The 20166-nt window shown below is 37.9% G+C and overlaps 1 protein-coding gene and 1 pseudogene across 6 annotated transcripts in view; one reads left to right on the forward strand and one right to left on the reverse strand.

Annotated features, from left to right (window-relative positions):
* Nucleotides 1-20166, forward strand: part of TLCD4 (TLC domain containing 4) — an 84024-nt gene that overhangs the window by 55973 nt on the left and 7885 nt on the right. For all 6 annotated transcript variants that reach the window (XM_039869528.1, XM_039869530.1, XM_039869533.1 and 3 more), the window contains exons 2-6: nucleotides 3893-4058; nucleotides 7149-7238; nucleotides 9057-9115; nucleotides 11324-11418; nucleotides 16367-16440. In XM_039869528.1, coding sequence (XP_039725462.1) covers nucleotides 3904-4058; nucleotides 7149-7238; nucleotides 9057-9115; nucleotides 11324-11418; nucleotides 16367-16440 — 473 coding nt within the window. In that variant the 5' untranslated portion in view covers nucleotides 3893-3903. The remainder of the gene's footprint in view (nucleotides 1-3892; nucleotides 4059-7148; nucleotides 7239-9056; nucleotides 9116-11323; nucleotides 11419-16366; nucleotides 16441-20166) is intronic.
* LOC120607984 (uncharacterized) lies at nucleotides 7931-8049 on the reverse strand (annotated as a pseudogene).

A 20166-nucleotide genomic window follows, 5' to 3' on the forward strand; every position in this document is an offset into this window, starting at 1 on the left:
TTGTTCTCTTTCCGGAGAATAGGGGCACCATTTGTCCCCCCTGGGCACAGTCACAGCCATTATTAGAGCAGGCTGGATCTTCAGTGTGAGATTGGTGGGCTTCCCGGGGGCAAAAGTGATTTGAACTCCAAGCTTTGTTAATGTCTTTACCTAGAAGAGGAATGGGGCACTCTGGTAGGCACAGGAACTCGAGTCACTGGGTGGCCCCCTAGCTGACATGAGTGGGCTTTACAGAACAAGCAGGGGATTTGGTCCCCTGTAGCCCCAACAATAGTTGCTGTTCAGTCTGCAAGGGGAGCCATAGGTGTGGTTACTACAGAGTGTTCAGCCCCAGTGTTTACCATGAAAGTCATTGGCCCCCTACTTCTATTGCAACTGTAGGCTCCCAGGGGCCTAGGATCAGGGAACCCGGCCACCCCTAGTTTGACTGTGCTTCGGCCAGGCCGATAAGGTCTTGGACTGGCTCAGGCTGGTACTTTCCTTTACCAGGTTGATGGAATGTCTTTGGCCCTTCAGGCATCTCCCACGGTGGGGGCACTGATTCTTCCAATGGCCAGTCTCTTTGCAGTAGGTGCACTGGTCACAGCGTAGTGGTGGTCTCCTTTTGGTTTCTCTTTTCCGTGAGGGAGCAGCAGCCTGCTGCACCGGGCCTCGGTTCCCTAATGCTGCTGCCAGGAGAGACACTTTTTGTTTCATCAGCTTATTAGCTATCTTTTGGGCCTCCTGGTCGTAGTTCACAAACACCCTGCTTGTGATCTCCAGTAGCTGGCTGTTGTTATCCCAGCAAAGCCCTCCAATTTCTGAAGCTTGCAGCGTAAGATTGAGCCACAAATGCCACATTGACCATGCATTGGTTTTCTTGTACTTTGGGGTCAAAAGGGGTATACACCCGGAATGCTTCGCACAGTCTCTCGTAAAACTCTGTGGGTGACTCCTCTGGCTTCTGGAGTACTTTTGCCATTTTTTACACATTTGTCGGCTTTTTAGCCCCAGCTTTTACCTCCTGCAGTATGGCCTGCCAGTACCTGCTGAGAGACTCTCTTCCATTTGGGATGTTGAAGTCCCAATTGGGCCTGACATCTAGCACAGCCCCTGAGGCCCATGCTGCAGGGTCTAGTACACTGTCCGGTGCTTGTCCTTGGAGCCATCCCCACGCTTCTGACAGAATCCGGTGTCGTTCTTTGGTATTGAAGAGAGTTAGGAGTTGGCGGCAGTCGTCCGAAGTAGGCTGATGAGTTTGGAATATGGTCTCGAGCAGGTCAGTCATCGCCTGGGCTTTCTCCGAATAGGACGGGGTGTGCTGCTTCCAGCTGAAGAGGTCGATTGTGCTAAATGTCTGATAGTAGAGGACAGGGAGGCCTGGCTGGAGTGTGCCATCTTCTCCAATCTCAAAGGGACCTCGTGCCTCTCGGAGGGGCATCTGAAGGGCCGTAGATTGCTGAGCTGGTTGCGTGGCCAAGTGAAGGCGCTGTGGACTCAGGTGTGAGGATCGCTCGGGCTGTGGGGGCGGTGAAGGCACCGATGGTGAAGTTGCGGGTAGACTGTGCTGTGTGGAGACTGGCGGAGCTGCTGGGATATACGACAGTGGGAAGAAAGGTTCTTCCCCAGGGTCCCCTTGGTGGACAATTTTTGCTGGCTTTTCCTTGTTCTTTTCTCGAGTTGGCTCGGGCTACTAGTACCTTACTCTGTCCCTGCCTACTCGTTCAGAACCGGGCCCAAGGGGGCACTACAGAAGCGATTTGCAACCATGAATCTATGTACGGAAACTGTTCTGGATGTCCAGGGGTCCCTGTCACTACCTGGTACACAGCTATAACAGTGGGGAGGTCTAAGGTCCTTTCTGAAGGCCATCCTACCCCGAAAGCTCACAAAGAGTATGAAGTTTTCCTGGGGTCAGCTTGACCCCGTAATCCTCTGAGAAGCCTTTCTTAAAAATTTTCAACATACAGTTTAACACAGTTGGCTTAGAGGTACCTCCTCCCATATTTGCCTTAGGGAGCTTCCCAAGGAGGAAAATAGACCTTAAAATTTTAAGAAAATAATTGGCAGAGAGCCCCTATGTAACAAGGGCTGTTTGGAGATAGACAATTCTTAAGTCAATTCAGTAGTTAATTGCACCCCCCCTCACCCCCGCCGTGTATCCCACCCTGTGATTGTGACGCGAAGACAAACAAAGGATGGGTGCCCCCTCCAAAGAGGAGACCGTTCAGATGTTCATCTGGCCGTGTCCCGAAGGAGCTTAGGTGATACTTGGCCGTAGTGGACTCAGCTTTGTGACTTATCATCAGACACTAGTCCAGTGCCACCCTGGACTGTATGCCAGATGCCACGGAACCACAGAATGAGCCCACACGGACTCTGTAGCCTTTAGGGGACGTTAAGGGTGCCCAGCCATGGAGCCACATACTCGTACCTGACCGATCAAACCGTTCAGGCCACTCATTCATTCACTCATTCACACAACAGGTTAAAACATTGCCTCCCCACTTTTGGAAGGCCCTGAGCTATGTCTTCCTCGCCTTTGGAAGACCCTGATGTCTTCCCCCACTGGGAAGACCCTGACCTGTGTCTTCAAACTGAAGACTAGGTGGTGATCAAGCTCCTCTTCCATCCGGAGACAGGACCTGACTAGGAGGGCTATGGCTGGGGCCTTACCTTATCCTGTGGCCTTTCCTGGTGAGTTAGTCCATCCCTCCTATGAGTCTGGTTGGAGGCTCAGCCATCTGGAGAGTAGGAGCGCCGGTCAGAAAGAGAACCTGGAATACCGTCAGGTGGCACGCCTCCCCGTTCATCTCAGAGCCCCTCTTCCCCGGCCTGGCCCAGCCACCAGTCCGGCAGGCGGGTGTGGTTGAGAATCTCGTTGGGGACTCCAGAAATGTTGCAGAAAAATTGCAAAACTCAAATCAGCAAGAAACCAAGCAGCACTCGGAGGGTTTGGAGAACTCAGGATTTTTACACCTGTGGTCCCAAAAGAGCTTGTGCTCTGAAAAATTAGGGGCAATTTTGCTTTTATACCCACGTTGTTACAGTTGGCGTGGGCTGATTTACAGGCCCCGGGAGTTGCAATGGGCTATGGGCAGTTACAGAGCATGAGATTTTCAAACAGGCACTAAGACAATACATCTGTTCAAACAAGCACAGCAATCAAAGGGAAGGATGAGTTTCCAGGTGATTTCGAGACCACTCTGCCCTTTGGCCTATGCAGCAAGCGTTTCTACAGAAGCAGAACAGAGAGCTGATTACAAGATTAGCCATTTGAGGGAAAAAAATTCCTCTTCATGATTACAGAATATTTTTTAAGGTTAAATACTAATTTAAACAGTAACAGTGATATGGTTATTTTGCTAGATAGTATTATTCTTCCTAAGATTTAAATTTTTTAAAAAATGTCTGCTGTACAAACAACATTTAAAACAAAATTTATTGTACATTTTTTTATGTAATTAATCTTTTGTTTTACTATTGCAGATAATGTTAGTTCTATTATGACTTAATTGTTTCTTAGAAATTGCCCAACCAACTCTCTCATTTTATAAATGGTGAAATTGAGTTATAGAGAAATCAGCTGATTTGGCCTTAGTTTAATTAAAAATATTTCTGAAAGAACACCTTCAATTATAGCACTTTACATTCTCTTACTGTTAAACTTTAAGATTTAGATAATTTTGAATAGAATGATGTTATATTTATAATATTGAGATCTTTAAGACAATAGAGTTTTTTCTTTTATTTTTAAATACAGGTATAGGCGATACAACAAATAACTGGTAAAGGCTTAAAATTTTTATAGTTTCTTTGTATTCTTACATTTGTGCTAAATTAAAATAAATTAGTAAAAATACATTATCATGAGCAATTTAAAGCAATTGATAGTCATCATTTCTCTTAACAGGTTGAAGAAATATGGACACCAACACCAAACTGGTCATCAGCACAATTTTTGCCAGCTTTTTCACTTTTCAGCTTCTTTTCCACTTTCTAAGTGATTGGTTTTCAGCAAAAGTTTCTTCAGGTTTTAATAGTCTCAGCTTCAGAAAGAAGATTGAATGGAACTCAAGGTAAAGCTTATGAAAACGTAATTGATTTTTTTAAAGGCTAATTTTATGAAGTAAAATTATTTAAAATATTTCCAAAAAGTCTTTCATTTAAGATCTAATAAAATCTAAGGTCAAAATTTTTATTTGATCTTAGGAATAAAAGAAAAGACAAGTAGACAGATCTCATACAAGAAAAAATTTAAAACTTATACTGAAAGATGTTAGGAAACATTTATTCAGCTTTCTGGGGAAATGTGGGAAGGTCAAGTAGATTCCTGCTGACTGTGGAGGAGTGCTGTTTCGCATTCTTTGAAATGTTTATGATGACAAACACGTGTTCTTTGGAAATGATAACAGAAGTAAACATTTGTTGGGGCTGCGAGTAGTCTATGTATAGTGTTGGCTGCCTTTGCTCAAGGGCAGTTACACACCACATACTAGAGAAAGTGGTGTGAGGTTCGTGCATCTGCCTCTCTCTTTTAATGAACTTTTTCATTATAATTCAGAGCCCTCCAGAATCTATTCTTTTGTTATACAATCCTAAAGTAAAAATTGCTTTTTAGATTTTTTTAAATAAAAAAACAGGTAGAAAATGAATAAGATGTAAAGATGAGGGCTGCAGTAGTTTTCATTAGTTGGTTTCTATATGTGCACCTCTTTAATTTCTCACAAGATTTCAAACACAAAATGACTGATGACTACCTCACTGGCTTTAGAAACCTTCAGATGCCTAAACATCAAAGTGCGTTTTCAAACCTCGGTGAATCAGAGCAGCTATGGGAATATGTTTTGTTGTTGTTATTTAGTTGAAGTTAATGCTAACTAAAAATGAATTCAGCAGGTCTCTAAGATTGCTATAATTAGTTTTCATTGAAATTTTCTCTTAGAATTAAAGACCTGCCAAAGTCTAAGTATTTATTTGAGCGTGGGCATATTTGACCTGAAATCCCCTATCTTTGTGCCAAATTGTTTTACAGACTTCCACTTTTATCATTCAGGCTGTGAATAAGACTTGTTTTTTCTTTGGCACCTTACACTGATATGTTTGGTTCATATAAGCTACAGGTCTTTTCATCCAGAAAGTGAGGTTTCTTTTTCCATGTATTTTTGAAAAACGAGAGGCATGATTTGTCTTAAGAATAGTACAAAGATATTGTTCAAATGTGGGATATGAAAGATATTAAGCATTACTTTAAAAAACCTTTCAAACTTAAAAATAGATAGACTGATGGGAAAGAAAAGGAAGAGACATGGGGACATACATTTTATGTGGTTAGATTTTGAACTATTTTCATTTCCTTGGTTGATACAGGCTAGGAGGTAGAGGCATTTGAATCTTGGAGAGCTGTAAGCCAAGAAATAGGAGGGCACAGGGGGATAGAAGCAAAGATGAAACTGAAATGAAATGATGAAATTGAAAAATACATTGCATCATTCAGTCTTATCACTGCCATTCTATGATACATGGAATCACTGTTTGGGAAACTGAGTTTCTATTTGAAAACAAATCTGGGATTATATAAAGTAGATTACACAATCCAAATGATGTGTTCTCGTTCTCCCTCTCTCTCTGTGTCTCTTTGTCTCTCTCTGTCTCTCTCTTTCCCCCCGCCCTCAAATTTACTCGTTTCCCACTTCAGCTGAGTTTACATGGGACTTAAGCTGTGAGGTGGAGAGTGCAAAGAAGGAAAAAAATTGACTAATTTTTGAATAAAGTTAAATCCAGCCTCCAGTCTTAGACAGATTAACATCACTCATATAATTCTTCCTAGTAATCAAGAGTCTCTGAATAATGCATGGTCTAAGTCATCTAGTAAAAAAAGGACAGGAGGAAAAAAAGTCACCAGAAAATTCAGACCTGAGAGATAACAGTTTGATTAATTATAAGCGAGAAATTGCTATACTTAAATAGTTGCTTTTCTGAAAACATACATGCTTATAGGTATTGTTTATGTTATAATTAAAAGTTTTTCTCATATCCACTTCCTTTCCTATGGTATAGAAAGTCCTATTGTTTTGAAATACAATAGACACTAAGGAATCTACATTTTGCTTTGCTAGGAAACTGATTTTAAAGAATGAAAAATGAAATTTTTACTAACAAGTTTCTGAACAAATAGACTTTTAATACAGAATAATATGTAAGCACCGGGTGTTTTCTTCCGTTCATTGTAGTGCGAGCTATTTGATCCAAGTAACATTTAACTTTTCTCTCATGAATTACCTGCCATTTCCATTGCTGAGCGCTTATAGTTCTTCCCATTAACCATGTAACATCTCAGTGGAGAAGGGAGTTTGAGGCCTGAACATCATGAACAAAATGTTAGATTTTTTCCAAATGGAAACTGATATTTTTCATCTCATCCTTATTCCTTCTATGAAAGAAAATTCGACCTGGATCTTGTGAACATTTTGCTTTGACTTGGACATTTCTTTTAAAAACAGATATTCTGTGTAAATTTATGGTCCTCAGTTTTTCTGTTTAGAAGTTCTTTCATATTAATGATAAAGAGAGATTAATAAGAGCTGCCTTAACTTTCTTGCAGATTTGTTACAAGAATCGAGTACAATAATGCATGTGAAGGTGCATTTCATGGTCTGTTTGAACATGGGGTTGGTTGAGGCTAGTAGATTTGGAAGTCATTTTTGACTGATTGGAGCAGGAAACGAATTGAATTGCACCGTGATGCTGTTGAGGAGGGAGCTCTGAGCGGGGTGCAGGGCATGGGGTGGTGGGCTTACCAGTCACCACCTGTTTGCACAAAACCCTGTCAGCTGCATTATGAGATGTGCTTCCATTTTAGAACTTTTAAGAATCTCATGCTCTACAGACTGAGCTAGCTGGGCCTCTCGTTCATTTTAGAACTTTTAACCAATAAGTAATTCACCAGTTTTCTAGCAGAAAATCGTAGACCTGGGTATCCTTCTTGTTATTAATTCCAAAGTAAACTTGTGGCCCTTGGATTTCTAAGTGACAATTTTGCATTATACATACTATCAGATATACTCCATTCCTCTGGATTTAAGTTCTTCATAATGTTAAATGCTTTACACAATTAAAGTTTATTGGCAAAGAACCTGAAATCCTACGTACATTTCATTTCATTTCAGGGTAGGATCTACATATCATTCTTTGGTGGTTGGAGTTTTTGGCCTGTACATTTTCTTCTTTGATGAAGCTACAATCAGTGATCCACTTTGGTAAGCTGTTTCTTTCCAATATATTCAATTTGATTTACATTTTGATATTAATTATTAATAAGAACATCTCTTTAAAACAGAAAAAATGTTGATGGTATATGGTTTATTAAAATGCTTGTGTTCAGACTTATTTCTGCACGGTGCATTAAAATGATTTCAGATTTGAATACAGATAACGAGGGCCGTTTTGCCTTAGTATCATTGTTATCCAAATAAGGAGAATACGATTATGGAAACATTTATACTGTGTTAGTAAAACAAATTATTGTAACCACTGTTTTGAGCAAAAATGAGTTATTATTGAGATAGGCTAGTCAACTTGGATAATATCTACTTAAGACTTGCTTTTCAAATTTATGTTTGTCCCATCATTTGATATCAAAGGTATGAAAATTAGAATTATAGATGTCTATATAAGAGGAAGTTAGTACCACATGAGATTTGAAGCACTAGTAATAACTATGTTCAGCAATAATAGGATAATTTGTAAAATGGTTCTTTCCGAACATTTTAAATGTCATTCCAAAGGTAGAGATTTTACAAACTGTATTTCCTGGTGTTTTATGAAAAGAGTGCAGCTCAGTTTGAGAGATTGGGTATGTTTTGAGAAAGCACTGCATGGCGAAGTGGGGAGGTTTAACCAGGTCTTTTGACCATCTCTGTTTGACTGCAGTGATTTTTTTTTTTTTAAACACCTACAGCACCTAGTCTTCCTAGATGGTCTCCCATCCAAGTACTAACCAGGCCTGACCCTGTTTAGCTTCCGAGATCAGAGGGAATCGGGAGTGTTCAGGGTGGTATGGCCGTAGACACAGTGATATTTTTTATTCACAAGTATGGAGTTATGCATATCAGAATTATACTAGTATCAATAAATTTTCATTGGGAAGATATTTTTCAAAGTGAATCCATTTAGTGAATTTAATGCCTTTACCAAGTTTTTTGTGTAATCTGCCTAAACAATTTCTAGCTTTTTTCTTTTAATATTTTTATTTTACTAACACGATTGTTAACAGAACCAGTTCTTTTGCAAAGTAAATTTTATAACAAAGATTTGATTAATCAATCAATTTTTGTCCATATCAGACTTTTACTTACTATAATTTTTGGTATTTTGACATTTTCTGTGATGCCAAAATTTATTCCAGGTCCAATGTTCCTAGGTTACGTGAAGAAGACGTGACTTCTCTGAGTCTTTCCATTTGTAGTTTGTTATCAGTTTTATTTTCTGTTCATTTCACTGGTAGTTCACATTATAAGTCAGATGATAAAGAACTGAAAATTTGGATTTGTTTCTTGAAGTGAAGAGCATCAGTGCAGCAAAGTGTAGGATCTTGATATTTGGAGGGGTAGAAACATCAGGATTAAAATGTCCTGTTCCGACCACGTCCTGACGTGTGGTTACAGGCAAACCTCTCCAGTCCACAGTAAAGTGATGATGATAATAGTATATGGCCTCAAAAGCAGGGGTGGTCTAGGTGATTTCTTGAGGTCAAATCTGATTTAGAATAAGGAAAAATAAAAAAATCAGCATCTGATATTCTATTTCAGTTCTTTTGCAAACAAATCACATGAGAACATGTTTATAAAAAGTTGTCTTTTGATAAAACTACTTTTTTCAAACTTTTAGCTAGTAAATTTAAAAAATGATTATTCATGCAATCAGAAGTATTATCATAGTACTTATGCAAATGACAGTTTACCATTTGAGAATCTGTAGAAAGCATTTTAGTGAATTTTAAACTTTAATAGAAAAAAAAGTAGCTGTCATAACCTATGTGCTAAAGAAAGATACTTTTTTTTTTTTAATATTTATAGGGGTAATTCATGGCTTGTAAAACTGAATATTGCTATTTCTTCAGGCTACATCATTTCTGGTATGTGGTATATTATTTACTGTTTTTTTTTTTAAATCTTTAAAGTTCCATTTATTAAAAAGACAACTATAAACAACCTATGAAGTATTTATGTTCTAACAATTTCATAGCTGTTTGATAAAATAATACACATAAAATGAAAAGATTAATATTTTAATTAAATTTTTAAGTAACCACTATTATTCACTAATTCACTGTTTCTTTTTAAGTTACTCATGCACAGAATACATAAACTATGCTTTTAGTTAATTTATTTGAGAAGTAGCTTTTAGGACCCAGACAGTGGGAAAAAATGCCTGCTGTGAGGGTTGAACATGAAACGTTTTCTTGTCGGCTCTCTGGTTCTTGTTGGAGATCAGAGCTACAGAGTGGGACCCTGTTAGGACTGGACAGTTTTCACTAGCGATGGTCCCTTTTTGGCCTGAAGAACCTCTCAGGTAGAATTCCTGTGAAACTAATGTAGTTTAAGCTTCAGCACCCCTCATTTGCAAGGGCCCTTGAAATGTGTTCCCATGGACATCATTTTGGTAAAATTTGCAGAAGTAACTATTTGAGCCATAATCACTTAAGATCAGGGATTCTTTCTATTCCAGATTTCCCTCTGTCATATTTCTACCCATGTTTTGGATGGAGTTGAAATAAACTTTGATACGATGAGACAGGGGAAGTTAAGTTGAGCATATACCATAAACTGCTTTTTGAAAAGACATTTTGGATTGTCTCCATAAAACAAGAGAGGAATAACAGATCCCACATTTGGGCATTTATATAGAGAACTCTATTTTATAATTTTTAAATTTAATAAATAATTGAAAGAAAATTCAAATAAAAATAATGGAATATGAAGTAAAAATGATAAAGGAAGTGATCAAAAATTAGATTATACCAAAACATGTAATTCATTAAGAGGAAGAGATAAATTTTAAAGAGAAATAACGAATAGGCTATTGGATTATTTGAAGGCCCAATTAAAAGAAGAGTGAATCCTATTAACTCCTTGGAAAAAAATTTGCTTATTTGGCACAAAATGCTGTCATTGACAAGCATAACACAAAGTTTATAATATGCCTCACAAACTGGTTAATATTGTTAATTCAGAGAGTCATCACTACTGGGGAAATCTCGTATGAAAGAAACAATATTTTCCCAAATAAGATAACAATCCAAAACCCTTAAAAATAAGAGCTATGAGCTGAAACAAACTTTTCTAAACCAAGCTGAGTGAAAAGTGAATTCTTTTTATTCTCTCTATAGAAATATTACAAGATCATTATCATATAAATTGGTGACTAAAGAGTACACAACCAAAATATGTAGGGAAAATGTGTTTAGATAGGTATACCAGGCAGTTAATTCCTAATAGTGTTATATTTTCTGGATTTCCACATTTGTGCTATTTTTCTCTTTAAAATTTGTAATCTGATGATTTTTTCGTCTTTATAAATATTCACATCTAGTTTTATATTAGTAATTTTTTATTTTTTGTAAAAGAAAGTCTCCGTACTTTATAATCTTTGAGCCCATAAAACTATAATCCATGATAGCCATTTCTTTCCAGGTTTAAATTTCATGTTTAACAATTGGGCAAAGAAAATAGTTGTTAACAGTTTTTTAGAAGTTTCTGTTGTGTTAAATGAAACTATTTTCTGAATCGTAGTGTTTAGATTCAGGTTCTTTTAAAGAAAATTGATGTCTTGACCTTTTTGGTGTATCTTTTCCATAATCATCATTCTTGGTGGGTTTTTTTTGCTATTTTGAATTAATATTTAACTGTACCCTTTGTTAAATTTTAAACATTTTTTGTTAAATTAGTGTTATAAATGAGTTGGTCATTTTTTACCTTTTCTGTGGCCATCTCATCTGTATGAATTATTGTAGTGACCTAAATCAATTATTTAAGTTTATTTTAAATTTATTTTTATTCAGTAATATTTTCACTTTAACCCTGAAACGTTATTCATTTATACTTTCAACAAATACATCATATAGCTATATGCCAGGCACTGTGCTAGATGCCCACACTTGGTCTTTGTCCCGGAGGAGTTACGGTAGAGTGGGGGAGCTCATACTTCATGATAAAATGGGTAATTGACAACAGAGGTGTGAACGAAGTGCTATGGGCTCAGAGTGGACTGTGATAAATTGTCAGGAGAGTTAAATGCAGTTTTCTTCCTGCGTATTATCTTACTTATTTTTCCTTCTTAACAGACTTGTTGATTCTTATTTTGTATTGGAAAGTGATTGGTGACAAATATTTTATAATTCATCATTGTACAACTCTGTGTGCCTACTTCTTCTTACTGGTGAGTGCCGGGATTTACAAGTCTGAAAAGCAGACAAGTTTGGGAGGAATGACTTAGGGGTAGATGTAAATCTAAACATACAGTTCTTAATTTATGAAGACCAACTCAAAATGCATTCAGGGGTTCCTCTTGTGATATGCTATCTTGTTTATTAACAAAAATTACTTGTGTTAGTATGCCTATTTGGATTCTTAAACTTTGAGAAAGGTGGATGACTTCAGTTTCTTTTCACTTGAAACCTTTAGGATCATGAAGCTACTCATATTTGTCTTTTGAGATGCATTTATGATTGAATCTGTAGCTAGCCAGGACGTGGTATAGAATCCTGTGTACTCAGCTAAAATATTTATTTTCTGTTCAATTCCATATGTAATTCCATGTGCATGCATAATTACATGTAAGCTGAAGCCGTCAGAGAGTCTCGCTCAGAGACCGTCAGAATTTTAAGACTGAACTAATAGAAGATACTCGCAGCAAATCTCAGGCAGTAATGCATATTAAATTTGATATCTAAAATTACTTTTTTATGTATTATACATTTGTAAATTAGCAATTTTATATCCCTTGCTTGTTTGTTAGGTTTTTCTACAATGAATTACTTTTCAACCTAGATATACCAACAAACCCAAGATAGATATTTAAAAATGATAGATAGATATAAACTAGGATGGTATAAATTTTATGTAACAGATATGGTATACCATTCTATGTTGTCTGTTTTAAAACTTAAATGTAACCACTGCCTTTTTTTTCTTAGTTGGTATTACTATAATCCTTATTCTTGGTCATTTGTGACTATTTGGAGGGTTTAAAAAAAAAATCATACCAATGTGTATTAATATTTTTCTATTCACAAAGATACCTGGTGAATAAGATGAAAATTTGGCATTATTTCTATAAGAATAAGATATATCAAAGCATCTCTCTATATAAATCCAAATAACTTAATATAAATGTTATATATAAGTGCTCATGTGTCCCAAAAGGTATCTATAATTGCTCTATTTTTCTGAAGCAATAGGCTGTTTTTACTAGCATTGTCTACTGTTTATTTCTTTGCCTTCCTTTTTAGATTTTGATAGATTGCAGATAGTTATTTATAAAATACAAATTTCTACCTTTTATATGTCTTCAATATTTGGTATATAAGCACTTGTTTTCTAAAGACATATGCTAAAAAGACATGGAAACTGACTTACAAAACAGTGGTTAGCTCTGGGAAGAATGTGTGTGTGTACCCATGTGAGCTCGATATCACGCTGTAGTTTAGAAGTATGTTATCTGAACATGAATCACAAATAATCATTGTGCTGTGAAAAGAATGTCAGCTAGTGAAAGATAACCGGTCACTTACATGCATTTGTAAATATACTATGACTTAACTGTTCGCTCTTGGCCACTGCAATCACAGGCTTGGCAAATGGCTGGCTGTACAGGGACTTGCAAGTTGAATATTTATTTATGTGGGATGAGTACTGTTTTCTCTTTGGACTTTAAGCCTTTGTAAACCAATAAGTGCATACTAGATTTTTAAAAAAGAAATGATCTACTTGCCTTATTTAGTAAAGTTGATAAAATCAACTATAATTTTTTTTCTAGAGATGGTTGCTTTTTTGCTATGTCTTCCTGTGTTATATGAAATAAATTAATGGTATGAAATAAATTTATCTAATTAAAGTGAATCTATTCATAGGGAAAGAAAATAGAAAAAATTTAAATGAAATAACTGTTCATAGATATAGAGATCCTATATCATTTACAGAGCTTACATTTGCTGTTTGAATCTAAGAAAAATTTTTTCCATGCAGTGAATTCCCAGGCCACTTTGTTCATATTAAGTAAGGCTAACAAAATAACAACAACGACAACAGCAATATCAGCAACTGCTATAATTATTATTTTGTATAAACTTTCATGATTCTTATCATTTATGTTGTGAGAACTGGTATTTGGAAAGCACTTTGACTTGATACTTATACAAGCATTTAAGCTGTTTGTAGTAAGCTTTTTTCCTTAAAAGATTTTTTAATTGGAACTAAGTAAGATTTTAAATGAAGAATAGAAACTAAGTTACCTGTAGGTTTTAAAGGTATGCCCTATGCTGAATAGTTGAAAAGTGAGATTCTTTTGAATTTAGAGTGTTATAGAGTATTATAGGTTATATATAGGTTGCACCAATAGCATGTCACATATTCTAAAAAAAAAGAAGCTGCTTTCAAATTTATACTATATTAGGGGAGGGACTGTAGCAAACAAAATTACAGATTTCCTGGTTAGACCATACCCAAGATTATCAACACCTGAAGTTCCTAAACTTGCATATGCCAGGGGAGAGACTGCCAGATAACTGTAGAGGGGAGATTAGATTAGGTAGCTATTGTCCTATAACAAACAATTGAAGGACCCAGAGAGGTCAGCCTAGAAAAGGTAAGAAGTTGTAGGATCTGATGGCTTTGAAACGTCCTTGGAAATGTGGAAGGACTACTAAGTGGAAGAGAGAGTAGACTTATTTTGGATTAATTGAGATGTTGGAACTAGGACCAATGGGGATGTTGGACCAAAGAGAGGTGAGGGGATGTCTGTTTTACAGAGGAGACATCCCCAACGAATAGAATACTATAACAGTGGCTTTGTAAAGTGGTTTTTCTTCCCTAAGATATCATCAATCAGATGCATGTAAAAATAGATATAATTAAGTAGACACTTTGGGTAGGAACTTGCACTACATCATCTTTTAAGTTCTGACTCTGAGATTCTGTGATTCAACTTTTTTGTTGAAATTTGATTTAATTCTAATACTGGAGAGCTAGGGAGTGAGCAAGTAAAAATAAACCAGGTTATGTCACCAATTTCTTAAGTAACCCTGGGAGGAAGAGTAAAGCAGCTAGCCTGCAAAGCCATTCACTTTCTGGGAGAAGGGAAAAGAAGAAAAGAAGGCAGGTGACTCTGGTCCATTTTCCTTGTCAGTGGGACTTGTGGGTAAAAAGAGTACCGGCCTTGCTGGGAGGAAGGGATCTTAACTCCACCATGCCCTTAGGATGTCCCCTGGCTAAGGATTCCCTCCTGTAAGGAAAACCCAGGCTACATGAGGCCTGGCTCCTCAGAGAATGTCATGCAGGTTGTACAACTTTCTGGGGGCATACAACGGAGATGTTTTCTAAGTTTCCCTCTCACTGCTGTGTGTGGAACCTGGTGAACCTCACTCAGAGCCTCATGTGTCCTGAGCCCCTCGTTCAAGACCCGAAGCACCCGGCTTGCCACCTGCCCTTATGTACCAAACCTCTGTCGCCTCTGAATTACGTCATAGCTTCTGTCCTTGCAACGTCTAGTAAAGCTTAATACTCAGATCGATTGTTGTTTCCCTTGAGTCTGATTTGGCAATCCAGCCCTGTGCCTTAGCTCGAACCTCAACTCTCACAAGTAAATAATCAGAAAACCCTGAATGATTAAAGTTAAGCAAGTAGTTATTAAATATAGGGTGGATTTTGTCCCCGAATCTCAGATCTAGATTGATGTTACTTGGAAAGAGTTTCCCATGGACATGTGCTAAAGCTCTAGGTCAGTCTAAATAACTTATAAATAAGTACCTCATTATTGCTATAGCAGAACACAGTCACATTTTTAGGCAAGATTCCCATCTGTGATGCCCCAAACCTCTCTCATACCAGTTAATGGCCCTTGAGGTGGGAAGGGCTCCCCATCCCACTTCAAGCCGTTGGTGCAGTATTTAGCACCATGCTAGCAGTAATCCGTGCGTAAGAATTCTAGTTATCTTTCTCCCATATCTTCTAAATCCCTGACCCTAGTCACTCTCAACTGTTAGAAAATTAAATCTCCCGTGGTAAGAAAATCCAGATTTTCATAATCACCAGCTAAAAGGAGAATTTTCTTTAAGCTCTGGAAGGGATCAGACAAATCCTGTTTTGTTTTCCCTCACAGAGTCATGCAGAGGCCATGGCAAGTAGAAGTTTTACGCTAGGCAAAGCTCCTTAAAAGTAGATGGCAGAAGTGGAGACACCATATTGACTAGAAGTGAGCTGTGAGTTTTGGCATAATTTGCTAACAGTAAAGTGTCAAAATTTATAATTTGTTTAAAAGTATTAGAGAAGACTTAAACCTCTCTCTTTAATAAGATCTCTCTCCCTGGTTTCTCAGTAGGTTTTCTTCAGTGGAGGGATAAGGTAATGAAAAATTACATGTAACATGAAGCTTATCAAACGGTTACCTGTGCCCTTGGAAGTATGTGCCACACATGATGCTCTCACAGATGTATTGGATTAAACAGGTGGAGAGTCACTGATGTATAGGAAGCAAGACTATGCAGCTTAGTTCTATACCCCTGCACAACTCACAGTGGCTTTGAACTAAGGAAGTGCAGGGTAAGGGGTGGGGATACAGCGGAACCTCTGGGATTCACTTAAATAGCTGAGATTTAAATACAGGAAAATATTTAAAATTCAAGCAATACATCACCCGGTGATAAATTAGTAATGCTATAGCAGTTTAGGGAATGAAAAGCTGAGTGTGTTAATTTCTATTGTTCTTTTGGTCTGATATGGATGTTTGCAAAAAAAAAAATTTGAGTTTGTAGAAATATAGGGCTTCGTAAAGTATAACATTTTCTAGGTCTGATTCTCCATAGATAACTACTGACAATATTTGATGTATTTTCTTGTAGTTTATACACTGTTACTAATGGCTATTTGCAGAATTTCTCAGCTCAACATAAGGCAACCGCTTGAAATCTGTTTTTATAAGTAAACAATATACATATAAGTGAACATAAGTGACATTTCTGAATTCTCATAAAGAAGATCAGTTTAGCAGACTTGGTCTGTTTTGATGTGGATCGTTATTTTATGCTGAAGAGCTACTAATGTTTTTTGCAACATTTGGAAATTCCGATGAAAAGTTATCCCTGACATTGTGTTTTATGTTCATCACCTAGAAAGATGGTGTGCTGGAGTACATTGGGAATGTCCGCCTGCTTGCAGAACTTTCCAGTCCTTTTGTGAATCAGCGGTAGGTTACTGATATCATTAATTATTTTAAATCCATGCAATTTATTTTTAGCCTGGGGAAAATTTTTTTCCAAGCCTAAAGCTACCATATCAAAATGAGCATACGTGATATGAATTATTATCACCATGTACAGCACTATAAACGCTGGACATGCATGGTTTATATTTACTTTCTCTACTTTGTCATATCTTTTTTGCCCTTTAACCCATTAAAATTAAGCTTCCTCTCTGTCATTTTGCTGGAACTGTTTCATTGGAGGCACCAGTGACTTCCCGTTGCAAATTCAAGTGAATTCTCTTTGGTGCCTGTCTTGTATCTCTGTGTACTTGTTGCTGTTGATCATTTCCTTCTTCTAATGCCTAACTCCCTTTGTTCTCATGACCCTGCACACATCTGGTTCTTGTGTTTCTCTGACCATCCTCTCTGTCTGCTTTGTAAGAATCAGTTCCTTAAAGGCCGGTGTTCCCCAGGGCTCTCTTCTGGGCCCATGGATCTTCTCCGTGCTTCTCCCTGAGCGTGCTCTACTTTCAGGGTTTCAGCTCTTACCTGTCTGCTCATTTCGTATCATGGACTTTGCATGAATTTTACAATCAGTTAAACTCAAGTTACAATTCTACCTTGTCACTTACTTGCTCTGACCTTGGATGAGTGATTTAACATCTCTGCACTACAGTTGCTTTCTCTATAAAAAGAACATATTCAATATTGCCTACTTCTTTGTATTATAGTCAAGTGTTTTCTCCTCCCAGGTGGCGCATCAAATTCAACATGTCTAAAATAGAATGCACCACGTTTCCCTCTGTATTCTCTTATATTCTCTTGTTCAGCCTGTGGCTCAGCTATTCTCTCCGTTACCCCTGCTCGACATGTGGAATCATCTTTGATTATTTCTCCCTCACCTATCTTTGGTCCATCACCAGGTCCTACCACATCACCTCCTACATATTTCTTGCCCATGCCATCTCCCTTCCATCCCTCCTGTCAGTGCCCTAGTTCATCTCTTGCCCAGGCTACTGTAACAGCCTCTAACCCTGTACTGCCCAATAGCGTAGCCACAAGTCACATGTGACTACTTACATTTAATTTAATTAAATAAATTAAAATTTCAGTTCCTCAGGCTAAGTTATACCAGTTTAGTGCTTCATAGCCCATGTGGCTAGTGACTACTGAACAGGGTAGCACATCTGTAGCACATTTTTATTGTTGCAGAAAGTTCTTTCAGAGTGATGTGTGTGTGTGTGTGTGTGTGTGTGTGTGTTGGGGTGTCAGCAAACTAAGCCTGTTTTTGTAAATAAAGCTTGTTTGGAGCACAGCCGTGCTCATTTGTTTACCATGACTACTTTTACACTACAGAGGTAGAGTTGATTGGTTGTGGCAGAGACTGTACAGCTTCCGAAGCCTGTCACTGTATGTTACTGTGGAAGAAGTTTGCGGACTCCTGCTCTAGACCATCTACCTGCCTCCAGTCCTCTTTTCCCTTTCATCTCTCTTCTGTATTATCATCTTCCGTGATGATCTCTCTAAAAAATCAGCATATGCACTTCCCTTGGTTGAATCCTCAGTGGCATCCGCTGATTGCAGGATAAAATTGGGGCTCTTTAATGTGCCAGAGAAAGCTCTGCAAGCAGAGCTGTCTTGTCTCTTTCTGCCACAGTTCCCCTCAGAAATCTCCTCTCACTCCGACTTGTCCATGTTCTAGAAAGGCTGCCTGGCTCCTCACTCATCCTTCAAGACCCAGGGATCATTTCCATGATAAAACCCATCTTCTTCCAGAATGGATTGGGTGTCCCTCACCCGTGTTTCTATAATAGCGACATAAAGTTATCCATTATGATTAATATATTTTATTGTAAAGTTCTCTCTTTCTGTTTTTTTTTTTTTTATCTCTGCATTTCAACAAATAATATTGGGGTGGAAGACAACTTTTCTAAAACTAAGTTCCTGAACTTCTCCAAATTTCAAGAGTTAATAATATTCATTAAAAAATACAAATGTTTACATGCCTGAAAGAATCACACTGCAACCAAGATATAACTAAGGTCAGCTCACAGCCCAGTCTCTGCACAGAGTCCCAGCAGCAGGATGGCATCCAAATCCTTACTGGAGTTGCTCCAAGGACGTCAACAAAGATCCAGTTTGTTACTCACAGCACACTTCTTAAAATTCTCTTCATTTCTCGTGAACTCACAATATCTCCTGGACCCTGCAGCTTTCTCAAGGTTCACTCGATTCTCTGACTCTCAACTCCCAGCTCCCCAAACTCACCGAGCCAGGACTACGTAGGATTGGTTCTTTACTCCTGTCCTCTTTTCTCACGTCTTTTCTTTCTTTCTCTACCCGCAAGTAAGCCCCCTCTCCTCTTTCCAAATGTGAATTAGAACAGATAATACAAACAAATTACCCCAAATAGTGATAATAAAAAAAAACCTGAATCGTGTTTACACTATTGGTAAGTAGTGTAGAGAATACCAACTGCACAGTTAACTCCCAGGAAACTTAATTAAAAGGTTCAAGTTCCTTTAGAAGGGCCGGGGAGGAAGAAATACTAAATGATCAAAGGCAGGTTTTTCTTTATGGTGTTGCCGGGGATGACAAACACATACAGTTTGCTATCTCTTCTTTTTTACCCGGCTCGCTAATTGTGTGTGGTGGGTAAAAGAGAGTATTTCCCTCTTTCCTCCCCCTACGCACATCTTTCTTCTTTCTCCTGCTTCTTTCCCTCGCAGCGGTCAGCCTGACTGCATTCACAAACTGTTAGCCTTTATTTGTTGGAATGAGTGTTCTAATTAGGTAAGAAGATGTGGATTCCAACAAAATAACTGGTCCTTCTGACTTGAGAGACAAAGATAAGTACGATTATATGAATATTATTTCACCTTGAATTCATACATGAGTTTTTCTCCCTTTAAAAGAGACTGGCTTAAAGACCAGGCACTAGTCATATGGAAAAATTGGCAGAAGATAAACATGGCGATTGCACAGGAAAGCCAAAGGACATGCTCTGTAATTCTGGGTTTGTAGATAATCACCTTTCCAGACAGCCAAAAATTTGAAAAGTGTGCGAAGTGCTTGGAGAACAGGAAATAGTCTGGGCTAAATGTAGTGTTGGACTTGTGGCATGTTAGTATGAGGGAAGGAAGAATCAGTCTATAGATGGGGAAGTAGATGGAGCAAGGAAAAGGGGATCATTGACTAAAGTCTCAGAAAGTGGGTTTGGATCCAGAGCATGGGTGAAGAAGCAGTTCCTTTTCAAAAGGGCAAGAAAAACCTCTTCATCTGACTATAAAGGTAAAGGTGCCTGAGGCTTCGGGGTCAGAGTGTGAGGAATTCATGGCTGGTGGACTCAGACATATAGCCCTGTGAGTAGAACAGGCCACTTCCTCTGATGGGATTGAGAAGTGGAAGGGAATTAGGAAGGGAAGTGACGAGTGGGAAGACAGGTTTGGAAGCAGCTCTGTGGACAATGTGGAGTTAGTAAATGGGATGTCAAGCAAATTTGGGAATTCAGCTGAAGTTTATTTAGATCTCTTTAAATTATATCTGTGCGATTTATCTTAATATCAACCTGGGTAATTATAGCTACTTATCTAGCTCTTCGTATGTGTCACAACAGCTTATAGTATGTTATATGTATATGATACGTTATACATATGTATGATGCAGTATGCTGTGTCAAGTATGTATATTATGTATATGACAGCTTATGTAAATATATAACATTATAGG

Source organism: Pteropus medius, unplaced genomic scaffold (genome assembly GCF_902729225.1).
Source record: "Pteropus medius unplaced genomic scaffold, Ma_sr-lr_union100, whole genome shotgun sequence".
In the NCBI taxonomy this organism is placed as follows: domain Eukaryota; kingdom Metazoa; phylum Chordata; class Mammalia; order Chiroptera; family Pteropodidae; genus Pteropus; species Pteropus medius.